This window comes from Sinocyclocheilus grahami, unplaced genomic scaffold (assembly GCF_001515645.1).
Source record: "Sinocyclocheilus grahami isolate Dianchi unplaced genomic scaffold, SAMN03320097.WGS_v1.1 scaffold293.1, whole genome shotgun sequence".
Classification (NCBI taxonomy): domain Eukaryota; kingdom Metazoa; phylum Chordata; class Actinopteri; order Cypriniformes; family Cyprinidae; genus Sinocyclocheilus; species Sinocyclocheilus grahami.
This window is the reverse complement of record NW_015505472.1, coordinates 699,077-712,264: the sequence shown is the minus strand read 5'-3', so window position 1 is coordinate 712,264 and position 13,188 is coordinate 699,077. Positions and strand designations below refer to the sequence as shown.

The window sequence follows — 13,188 nt, the reverse complement described above, 5'->3', positions numbered from 1 at the left end:
AGACTTTTCTATGTACACAAAAGGCCTATTTCTCAAATATTGTTCACAAATCTGTCTAAATCTGTGTTAGTGAGCACTTCTCCTTTGCCGAGATAATCCATCCACCTCAGGTGTGGCATATCAAGATGCTGATTAGACAGCATGATTATTGCACAGGTGTGCTTTAGGCTGGCTACAATAAAAGGCCACTCTAAAATGTGCAGTTTTATCACACAGCACAATGCCACAGATGTCGCAAGTTTTGAGGGAGTGTGCAATTGGCATGCTGACTGCAGGAATGTCCACCAGAGCTGTTGCCCGTGAATTGAATGTTCATTTCTCTACCATAAGCCGTCTCCAAAGGCGTTTCAGAGAATTTGGCAGTACATGCAACTGGCCTCACCACGTGTAACCACACCAGCCCAGGACCTCCACATCCAGCATCTTCACCTCCAAGATCGTCTGAGACCAGCCACCCGGACAGCTGCTGCAACAATCGGTTTGCATAACCAAAGAATTTCTGCACAAACTGTCAGAAACCGTCTCATGCTCACATTCGATGGCGTCTAGCAATTTGGTGAGGTGTTCTCTTCACGGATGAATCCCGGTTTTCACTGTACAGGGAAGATGGCAGACGGCGTGTATGGCATCGTGTGGGTGAGTGGTTTGCTGATGTCAACGTTGTGGATCGAGTGGCCCATGGTGGTGGTGGGGTTATGGTATGGGCAGGCGTATGTTATGGACAACGAACACAGGTGCATTTTATTGATGGCATTTTGAATGCACAGAGATACCGTGACGAGATCCTGAGGCCCATTGTTGTGCCATTCATCCACGACCATCACCTCACATTGCAGCACGATAATGCACGGCCCCATGTTGCAAAGATCTGTACACAATTCCTGGAAGCTGAAAACATCCCAGTTCTTGCATGGCCAGCATACTCATCGGACATGTCACCCATTGAGCATGTTTGGGATGCTCTGGATCGGCGTATACGACAGCGTGTTCCAGTTCCTGCCAATATCCAGCAACTTCGCACAGCCATTGAAGAGGAGTGGACCAACATTCCACAGGCCACAATCAACAACCTGATCAACTCTATGCGAAGGAGATGTGTTGCACTGCGTGAGGCAAATGGTGGTCACACCAGATACTGACTGGTTTCCGGACTCCCCAATACAGTAAAACTGCACATTTTAGAGTGGCCTTTTATTGTGGCCAGCCTAAGGCACACCTGTGCAATAATCATGCTGTCTAATCAGCATCTTGATATGCCACACCTGTGAGGTGGATGGATTATCTCGGCAAAGGAGAAGTGCTCACTAACACAGATTTAGACAGATTTGTGAACAATATTTGAGAGAAATAGGCCTTTTGTGTACATAGAAAAAGTCTTAGATCTTTGAGTTCAGCTCATGAAAAATGGGGGCAAAAACAAAAGTGTTGCGTTTATAATTTTGTTCAGTGTAGTTTACCGACTTGAGAATCTTAAAATCCTTACATTTATTTACATATCCTTACAATAAGTAATTAAGTACTTTTAAAATAATTACAAATTGAAAAAAAATGTAAAACAATTTTAAACTAATATAAATTCAAAACATACAAGCAAGTAGTAAATAATAAAGAGGAGCATAAAAACATATTACAAACAACAAACAAAGAGTGCTTTCAGTATTTAAGATTATCTGAACGTTTTCCATTCAAGAACTGCGAGCTATTTTTCTTCATCTTTACTGTTGTTTTTTACTATGACATCATAGACAGCGGGAGATCTATTAAGCTGCATTCACACACGGATCTCTTTTGAAATATAATTAGTAATGTGCATATCTGGTTTGTACTGTCCGTTTAATCCCTTAAGACATAACTGGCTGTGTTTACATTAATTTTGCGTCATAAAACCATTTTGAGACGCAAGTGCATTAAACCACTTACACGGAGTCACGCACAGCAGTGCATGCACGAGCAGTCTTCACAAACATAGCGTGCGTCAGCATTTGTAACTGAAAGCAGCCTTCTGTTAGTGAGGTTCATATTTTAAATATATAAGTCCACTGCATTCCAAACCACATAAATGATGACTTCATAGAGCATTTGTAAGGAAAATACCGACGGGCGAGACCGCACACTTCAAGTGTAACATCAAACAAAGCGAGCGTCTCTCACAGCGCATCCTTGTGCAATGAAGCCCGCGAATGTCCTTGTAATTCGCTTCAACCTTTCCGAACTTTATGAAAGATTATTTTACGGAAGGTTCGAGTGGTGTATGTGTGTGAGGAATTGGAAGCAAGCAGAATACGGGTGTTTCTAAAGCAAACTCAGCATCATCGCGCATCTGGTTAAAAACTAAGCTCAGGATCGATTCTGAAATTCTCAGAATCGATCCAGAATCGTTGGAGAGCGAATCGCGATGCATCGATGGATCGATTTTTTCTCCCACCCCTAATTCCTAGGTGATTGCTAGAGTGTTCTAGGTGATTTATAGAGAAGTCTGATTGCTTAGAAAAGTGATAGCAAATCCTCTCCTCAATATGTCACACAATACAAGACACACCTACATCATTTATATAGGTACTGTAGTACAAACGGCATGCAACATCATGTCTACACTGGGTGTGACCATTGTCAACAGATTAAAGCTGTCTACATTGGAAACATCAAAGCAAACGTTCCAAATCCAATTATCGTTTGTGTCAGAAGTAGCACAAATTATTCTAATAGGTTCTATTGGTTCTGATGCATCGCATTACTCTCATCTGGTGCAGACAGGGAGTGCAACACTGCTTAATACTTAAGGCTAGGGGTTTGTTCAAAAGAAAGAAACCTAAAACTTACTTTGAGAGGAGGTACTCTCTGTTCTACTTTTTCTTTAGCTGTCACTGTGAATGATGCTCCTAATGAAGTGACACGGGGCTTCTTCTCTGTTCTGAGCTCTGTATCCTGTTCACTAGAGACTTTTCTTTTTAGAGGCTCAGATGTGACAACAGTTACTGGTGATCCAGCTTTATTCCTGTCCATTACTGTTTGTTCAGCCTCACCAACGAGACTTTCATCTTTAGGGGTCTGTGTCTCCTTTCCTTTCAAACAGGTGACCACTGCTTCTAAAGGAGATGTTGGGGTCTTACATGTGATCTCATTCTCCAGTGCTTTTTCACTGCCAGGTTTGGGCTCCACTGCTTTTTGAACAGAGGACTCTGGAATCAGTTCTTCCTCTGCATCCTTCCTCGTGTCTAAGGATAAACGTGATTGCTCTGGAGCAGGAGGTTTGACTGGCTCTTCAGGTGAGACATGTGGTACTGTTGATTTCACATCTCTGGATCTCAACTCCATGTGGATGACCTCTGTCACTGGGTTTACCTTCTGAGACTCTTTGACAGTCTCTGGCTTTTCTGATAGGACTGTGCTTTTAGCTGGTTCAGGAACACTCCTATCCTCTGTCAGCTCTCTGGATTCCTCTATACTGAGTCCAGATCTGAAATTAAAAGCCAGAAGAGACAGAATATTATGAAAAAGGACCTCAAAAACAAAACATCACCTATGATATATTAAACTAGTGGCCCACTAACCAATTTTCCATCAATTTTCAGGCTTCACAATGCCAAAATAAGGCATGGACACTCCTGGAGGACCACATTATGCTAGAATTTAGCACCAGCCCTAATTAAGCAAACCTAAACCAGCTAATCAATATCGTCAGGATCACTAGAAACTTAAATGTGTTGGAATTAACTCTGCAAAAACGTGGCCAGAATTGGACACCCTTGACCTAGTCCTAGACCATACTCTCTGATTTTCTTTTTCAGCATTTCAGAGTGGTGGTTGACTTACTGTTCACCATAGTAACTCTCAAAGAATTGCTCTTTCCAAAGCTCCACCTTCTTTTCCTTCTCAATTTCTTGCCGCATTCTCAGTCTCAGCTCTGGTGTGAACTCACCTGAGAACACAGTCTTGCATAAGTCACACAAATATTGCAGATTAATTTGCTTATTAACAGCACACTGTTACACAACTTTTTCCACTGTAAAAAAGGTATATTCCTAAAAAATAAACGTTAAAAAAAGTTAACTATTAGGTACATTCACATGACTCTTACAATATCAGAAACCTAGAAAAATCTGTATTTTTCTACAGCACATTGTCTTTTTATGGTTGCTGCCACATTGAGATCACATGACATGCCAAATACTACTCATTTTATTTCTGTAACCCCTCTATTATTGGACACTTTCGGTTGCAGAATACTGTCCTGGGAGACAAGTACACCATATAGGGTATTTTTTTATAAGCATTATATACTTTCTGAGTATATTTGCTTCTGTGTTATACAGATTCCTCACTGATATTTTCACTTCAATTTCAAGACCACTGCTGTTCAAGAGCAATGCCAGCAAAACAAAAAATGACTTTGTGCACATTTAAGCTTTTAACTACTTTTAATCAATGAGGACAACAACTGACCCTCTGACAACCTCTCCTTCCAAGACAAATAAGTGCAACTGGCAGTACCTGTTTTAAGGCCTTCTTGCTGTGTTTCTGTGATGGGGACATGAGTTTGCTGCTGGAGACTGACGGAGATGAACAGCGAGACTGTGGTGAGGATGGCTGAGATTGCAGTTTTGCTGGCACTGAGAATGATAGGAAAGCAACACATTGGGTGCATGTTTGTACCACAAAGACATTTATACTCTCTCACACACACACACACACACACAATCGAACAGGTATATGCACAAACTTAATTTCACTCCATGATGATTCAAGGTCATTTCAATACAAATGCACAACCAGTTTGCAAACACATTGAAAAGTACAATATAGGTACAGGATTAGTGCAGTCTATACTTTAAATATTAAAAAATAGATATATTTAAAAAATATATTTTAAAATGTTTTATTACAAAATGTTTTTAATTTGCACTATCACTTGGAAATTACATTGCTATTACGTTGTTCCATGACAACTATAAATTTATAAATACACTTTTTTTTTTACTTCCTTTGTGACATATTATTCAGTCCATAACAGAAAACCAAATGTTTGAGTCTGCAAGGCATAAAAACACATTTATATATATGAGATCAGAACAGAAGCCCTAAAAATGAAAACACAATGTGTTTCACTGTAATATATCTACATAGTCATCCAAGCACATTTATTAAAGGATGTGTGTTTTTAAAAAGACAAACACTTGATGAAACTACCTCCCATAAATAATGTGCTGTCACGGCAATTATTATTTCCTGGATTTTGCAGAGTTCGTTTTTTTCTCTCTCTGACACAACAATCTTAATTTTCTCAAATCCACAGCTTTAAAGTTTCACCAGCATATTAAGACGAAAGTCTTACTTACAGTACTTGGTTCTGCATGAATTAACTCTTTTAGATTGCATTATTCTCAAATATTTAGCTTCTGCAAGATGAATTGAGGTAAAACTTGTGTTGGTTTAGTTAGCTTCGTTCGTACTACTCTCATTTATATGAGGAAGTGGTATCAATTTTGCAAAAAAAAAAAGTAGAATTTCCTGTTAAGAGGGTGTTTTGCATTCAAAGAATATTCTGACTTGAACGAGGCACACCTACCCTTAGATGCGAGGTCATTTATACACATCATATCAGAGTCAGCATATGAGTTACACATTCATGGTTCAGCATGTAATCTACATACTCCATGCCACAACACATGGCATGATTTAACAATGATTTGATTAACTACAATTTTAGATTTCTTAAAGTTTTATTAGTAGTTATATATTAGCCCCCTGCTGTGACCGGCTTAAACTTGACAAAATACGCTTCACCCTCTAAAAAACTTTTGGACGAAATGTATATAATTTCCATTTATGTTACAAATTTTTTTTATATATATATATATATATATAAATGCTGTTCTTTTGAATTTTCAATTCATCAAAGAATCCTGAAAAAAAATGCATCATGGCTTCCACAAAAATATTAAGCAGCATAACTGTTTTCAACATAAATATATATAAATAATAAGAAATGTTTTTTGAGCAGCGAATCAGCATATAAGAATGATTTCTGAAAGATAGTGTAGTAGTTAGTGACTGCTAGAAAATTCAGCTTTGCCATCATGGGAATAAATTACATTTGAAAGTATATTAAAATAGAAGAAAAATCATTTAAATTGTAAAATAATTTCACAATATTACTGTTTTTACTGCATTTTTGCACAAATAATGCAGCCTTGGTGAGTAAAAGCGACTTCTTTCAAAAACATTTTAAAAAATCTTACCAACCCCAAACATTTAAATGGTCATGTATATTGCATTTAAAGTAGGGCTGGACAATAATTCGATATCAATATGTATCGCGATATAATTTTTTTCAATAACGGTGATATGATTTTTAAACACATTTCCGATATTTCGATATACATTACCAGTTGTATCACTCTAAAAGCGCCTCCTGCTGGCAGAGAATGAGTTTTCATTTTAAATAAGCCCCCGTAAATGGCGCATCATGCACGTGAGGTTATCTGATGGAGAGACGCAAAGCAGTTTAAAGCAGAGTCCTGCACGGGTGCTGTTAGGTAAACCTGCATCCGCAGTAGCTACACAACAGAACACCCGACCCGTTATCCGACAGCAGCCAGCACCCATTTAATTCTGTACCCGACCCGTTTGGCATCAAGACCGCGACCTGAACTGCAAATCCAATGTTGAGGCTCCGCTATTATTATTGAATTTCATCAGACTAATTTATGCACGTTTGTTCGCGATTTTAATAGAAAGATCCAAAGATCAGCATTTATCTGAAATAAAAAGCTTTTGTAACATTATACACTATTCCATTCAGTATCATTTTTATAATTTTTTTGGGAAAGACATTATAGAAATTAATACTTTTATTTAGCAAGGATGCTTAAAATTGATCAAAAGTGATGATAAAGGCATTTATAATGTTACAAAAGATTTCTATTTCAGATAAATAGTGTTCATATCGATATCGGAATTATATCGTATCGACCGAAATGAAGAAATATATCGTGATATCAATTTTGGCCATATCGTCCAGCCCTAATTTAAAGTAAGAAATTTTATGTTAAATGTTAAAATAGTTTGTTCTATCCCAGTTTAATTCACAGAAACAAGCCGTTTGTATGCTAATTCCCCTAGAAGTGTAAGTAGCACTTTGGTAATATCATTGCTTTGTTTCAGTGGTCCAAGACAGGTGGAATGTTCAGGAAACCTGCTTAAAAATTACTATTAATTCTGCAGTTCTGTTTGGTGACACTAGGGGTGCAAAATGTATACACTCCAGCTCTAAGTGTGGCTATTCAGAATTCTTGAAATATGATACCTCTCCTCTTCCACCTTCCTCTGCGTCCATCTTTGCTATAGGTAGTGGTGCTGGTATTTTCTGTGCTTTGGGTATCAGACATGTTATCACTGCTTTCCTCTGAAGCATCATCTGACAGTTCCTTCACCACATCTCCAATGTCCTTCTGCTCACATACAAACACAAGCCATACACATCACATGCCTAACACTAATTTCCAATAAAACAGCTGATTTGAATCTGATCAAACAGTTAACGTTAATTAATACATTTAATAGATCATTGGGAGAAGTGCGGACTGTTATGCTACCATTAACTGAGCATTAATTATAGCAGTAGTACAGTAAATATTCATGTCATTCAGCACCATATGAACAAACCAAAGCAAGAGAAAACCCACATTTATATTTACTTTTATTCAGACACTTTTTTCCAATGCAACTTACAATGCATTCACGGTAGACATGTTAGCAGTATAGTGCAATAGTGTCCGCTCACTTTTTCAGCAGAGTTGGTTCCTGAAGTATTTTTTCCATTCATTTTTCCCATAGGGATTTTGAAAAATGCTTTGTTAAAGCATTATAAGCCATGAAGGTGAAACACAACATTACGAGGTGAATCACAACATTACAAATTTATATTTGAAGCAAAAAGTATTTGAAAATCAGGCAAAAAGACAGTGGTACAAGACTTGTGTACCTAACAACTTTAGTGAAGGAAAGAACTTCAATTTCAATGCATTGCAAATTACTTAATCAAATTAAAAACAATGGTGAAATATGTAATTTTTTGTGTATTTTGAGTTTTGAGAGTAAGGAGACCATCTCGGTTTCGTCCTTCGCGGTGCTTCATGGGAGAGCGCGTTCACTACAGAGATCTGTAGCATCATGGCTGTCAACAAATTCTACTGTTAAACATGATTATTTTAAAAATAAGCTGAAATAATGAGAACAGATGGCTTCCACAAAAGCACATACCATCGAGTAATAACCTTGGAGCTCACAACAGGTCTGTCTTTAAAGGTTTACCAATTATCGTTAAAAGTACTTTCCTCATGGGGAAAATGACTTTTTATTTCCAGAACCCAACTGTTGCGCTCTGTACATCTTCTGAAAATTGAATCTATGATTGTTGTGATGCTAGCACCATGTTGAGTTACAGAAAATGAGCACAGGTAAGAAACAATTATTCTGTGAGAGTTGCAGTGAGATTCTGGTTCTGGTTAAGCATGTTTACCTTCAGTGTATAGACTCCCATTCTGCCGGGGACCTTGTAGAAGATCCCTTCCTCTCCGCGTGAGTTTGTATGGAGCATGGCATTGAGACAGGCAAGAGGCGACGACACACTAAAAAAATAAAATAAAATAAAATAAAATAAATCAGCTGATTAAATCAATCGCCCTCTTCACACAACTGAAAAGCTGCAACAAAGATCATGGTTCAGTGATTAATTTCCAGGTAATTGAGCATGTATTAGGGGTGTAACAATACACGTATTCGTATTGAACCATTCGGTACGAGGCTTTCGGTTCAGTAGCCTACGCATTACAAACCGAACGATTCGTTGGAGACAGTAATCCTATTACATTTGGGGGAAAAAAAGAGCTTAAAGTGTGTGAAATATAATGTACTCCAGGTTATGACGGTGAGGTAGTTCGTTAAGAGTTTTCCCTCTTTTCCTCGCTTTTATTTGCTTTTAAATAGCTTGTAAATGCTTGTGCGCATTTTACTTTCACGTTCGAACTAACGGCATTTCGGCGTCAATTGATTGAATTGACAACAACAAACCAGTACGATAAACTCACTTGCATTAAACATAGAATGTTTCATTTATTAACAAAACAAATACAAACACAACATGCTATAGGCCTAATATAAAATAACAAATAACTTACACAAAGTTTAAATATAAAACACTGAAAATCAGCAAACACGGTGGAACCAAATAAATAAAAAAACGAATGTTAAAAAAGCTTCCAAAATCATCTTAGATAAACGGCAAAAGTCAAAAGGCCTTCCAAAGTCTAAAATATTTTTAAGATCATATGATGCTAGTTTAAAAAAAAAGAAAGAAAGAAAAAGGAAAAATCAAGGAAATTTGTCTGGCATTTCTTTGTTTTTGCTGTATTGAAAACATACCGAACCGTGACACCCCTGTGTCATATCAAACCGAACCATGAATTTTGTGAACCGTTACACCCCTAGCATGTATGTCAATATAAATTTAAATGAAGTAAAATTATTTTATATAAAAAAATACTGAAAACATGCTACATTACAAGTAGTCTGAACGACTGAATATGCCCAAAAAAAAAATTTATGTCTTCCATTTATAACTGTGCAGCAAAATGCAAAAAATACAGGTAAGTTATACTAGGATAGTCTAAACTTCTACAAAACAATCTATCATTACCGCCACCTATCTCTAAAATGGACCATTGACATATCTACAATCTCAATTAGGAGTGTCAATGGTCCATTTGAGAGATAGGTGGCGGTAATGCACTTATAAGTCTGCGATGTGCCGTAAAGCAAGAAGAAGAAGACGCAGCGCGGCGTGGCCGGCTGTCGAGGACGCTCTCAGGACTGTTCAGACATTGCAGTGCATCAGAGGTAAAAAAAAAAAAAAAAACTATATAAATACTGTTCAGTTTCTTGCACAGACTGATCGTTTCGTGTCTTTTACACATCAGTGTATCGTCACGAGCCGCAGGGTTTAATTTGGTTTTGTTTGTGTATGTTTTTTTTTTACTCTCAAAGCCGTGATTCCCATTCACTTCCATTATATGACTGACAGACTGCAACAGTTTGAGTTAAAAATCTTAGTTTGTGTTCTACTGAAGAAACAAAGTCACCTACATCTTGGATGCCCTGGAGGTAAGCAGATAAACATCAAATTTTCATTTTTGGGTGAACTATCCCTTTAAGACAATCTTTCAAATTTTCAATTGTATGCAAAGAAAATATACATGTAAATGTAAAGCCAAAAATAAATAAATAACATGTATAGTTTGTATGTGAAAGGAATACTTTTTATAATATTTTTTTTGTATTACTATTTTGGTTAAATATATTGTTGTTTTTATTCAGTTTTGGTTTTAGACAGTTCAGTTTTAGCTTTTATTTACTTGCAGTAAGTGATTTAGTGCTTGAACTTATAAACATATTTTAGTTAGTTGTCAATGCAATATTTGTAATTTTCAGTTTTTCATCCAATTTACATTTTATCTTATTTCAGCTTTGTTTCAATTCATAAAAAGTTTTTTTTTTTTTTTTTAAGTTTTAGTTTTAAAGATCACAACACTAAGGTAGTTATATTTTTGTTTTGTACTATTTGTCTTTTCAAGAAATCTGATTAACGTTTTAGCCTATAACAAAATAAATCACAATGATAAAAATACAGGTTTAAGGAGGTTAAACACATTTAGTACGTCGTTATTATGTAGCATCTTCAAACAGAGCAAATCTAGCAGAAGCACAACAAGCCACTAAGCATTTCTGAGGACAAGCACTCTGGTCAAAGCCATGGCCATTAGGTCCTCGCTCTTGGGAGTCCCTTTGCATGCCATGTCAACTGGGGAAATGTTAATAACATGCACAGGGATTGGCTAATGGATTTAAGTTAGTTGGAGGGGAGGGTGTACTACTGTATAATCTTACCTTCTGGAAGACAACAGAGAAATGAAACAAAAAAGAGATGTGACAATTAGATATGTGGCCACATTAAATTAGAAAAAAAGACAAAAAAACTATAAAGAAAAGATGTATATGATGTGGTACAGTTCAGGGGCAGCCTGCACAATCTGAGCTAGAAGTAGTAAAGAGTGTGTGATAAAGAAATGGCTATTTTAATAAAGAAGTACTCAGCAAACATCAGTAGAATGACCTCACCTTATCTCCTTAAGCCTTTCTTTCTGAATCACTTGCAGGATCTCTTTATGACTCATCGGTGTGTTGGGGTACTTCTCAAGCACCTGTGAACAGTATTACGGGAACAAGTGAACAATTCAGCAGTGACTCACACTAACGCAGCAACCGCAGAGAAAGGATGAAGTAGATCTGATGGTCAGTGCAAAAGAAGGTTTGGTTAAACAGTAATGCCTTTGAATTCTATCATTATTTGACCTCAGTGAAGCAGACAGCCCTCTCTGTGAAACTGACCTACTTCTGATTGGGTCGGAAAAAACGTGTTAGTTTGGATGAGATGCTTCGAATTCTGAGTTACATTCAAAAGTGGTCATGTTTCGAGAGTTTGGGAAATGCAAACGGACTCCAGACATTCCAAGTGATCTGTGGCTTTTAGCCACACATGAAGTCAGCTGCTGGATGGAGGCCCAAGAGCTGCCTCACCTCTGCTGTCACACTGATGATGTGATCTCACATCCTGCATTCACTTCAGTCATTCTTTATTCATCAATGCATTTTCTTAGACACAAGGCACATACAGTGGCCCCGAAATGTATCTGGACACCAGTGTTATTTTATTATATTATGGTTAATATTTTGAATTAGATTATATTTTCATGTTTTTTTGTTGTTTTTTATTTATTTATTTTATTTAATCTTCAGTTATAAATCTATGAATTTCTGCTGCAATTAAATTATGTCAGACCTTTTCTCAGGAACTTTTCTTTTCGGAGACATTTTAGCACAACACGTGGATGTATGAAGTCAGTTTCAAGTACACAGGTGTCATTTTATATAATGGATTGATATTTGCAAAGACACACGTTTGTCCATTCTAACAGCCCAAATATATTTTGTGGCCACTGTATTGTCTGATTCTTTTAGAATATGTAAGAAATAGTAGATAAAAAGGCAAAACGCTACCGAGGTACACATGCACATCTGCATTTTCTCCATTAGCCTCTTTTGTATATAAGTTTAAGAAAGATAAGTTTGAATGAAAAAAAAAGACCACCAATGGCAACTATTAGTCTGTGTGAATCCGTGTATCATTCGATCATTCGTTTTTTGATTTAATATTGAAAGTAGAAAAATGAGAAAACGGCTCCTTTTTCGTATTTTCGTTTTTTTCCAAAACACGAAAAACGAGAATTCAGCTTAAATTTTCGTTTTTCGTTCATGGGTGGAAAAATGAATAAACAGCTTGAATACTCGATTTCTACACGTGGGCGGGAATTAAACGCCCCTTTCTACTGATTGGTCAGCCGAAGATCAAACCGTGCTGTCATCAGTTCTTCTGCAGTATCACGCAGCAGAATAATAGTCCTCCGCTGCTGCAGTTGTATGGATTCTTAACGCATTTATTGCAACTACATTTAGTCTTTTTTCATCAAACAAACAGGCTAATGAATAGCTCGACACAACTCATACCGGGGCAGAGTCTAGACAGGACTTTCTTCTGTGTAGATATAAATTATATTCTTTGCATCAGCTGGGCATGGCAGGGTATGATATGACAGCTGTCTTAGCCTACCCTGCTCACCCAGTAAGTCTGTGTGTTTGTTTAATTAAGAAATGTATTAATTTGTTTCAAAATAAATTTTAAACACTAAGACAAAAAGGAAAGAATAATAAATTGGCTTGGGTATATACAGGCCTATGTTCACGCAAGAACTGTCATTTTGACTGACAACCGGAGAACAACAGATATTAAATAGCCTACTGTTAGAGTTATATAATGTAGTCTTGTGTTTTATTAAAATTTATTATAATTGATATCTCAAAAGGATATGCACTTGTGTGCAGCGTGAGCTGTTGCGCACTCGCACTGCAATGCAGGGTCACTCTAGTTCACACAGTTCCAATAAATTGCGATGGGTTAAATGAACTCAATAAGCAGACAGACGCGACTACAATCAAGCGCAGACCAGTATTGAAGTGCACTGGAAATAAGCAGCAGTCATATTTAAAGCAGTTTACATTCACTTCAAATTTAAC

The 13,188-nt window shown here is 37.0% G+C and overlaps 1 protein-coding gene across 1 annotated transcript in view; it reads right to left on the bottom strand.

The window, feature by feature from the left end:
* The window catches only part of LOC107600867 (putative Polycomb group protein ASXL2), a 21,905-nt gene that overhangs the window by 6,252 nt on the left and 2,465 nt on the right, over positions 1–13,188 (bottom strand). Inside the window, 7 exon segments of the mRNA XM_016292836.1 lie at positions 2,821–3,457; positions 3,814–3,919; positions 4,444–4,481; positions 4,484–4,610; positions 7,307–7,451; positions 8,522–8,630; positions 11,176–11,258. Coding sequence (XP_016148322.1) covers positions 2,821–3,457; positions 3,814–3,919; positions 4,444–4,481; positions 4,484–4,610; positions 7,307–7,451; positions 8,522–8,630; positions 11,176–11,258 — 1,245 coding nt within the window.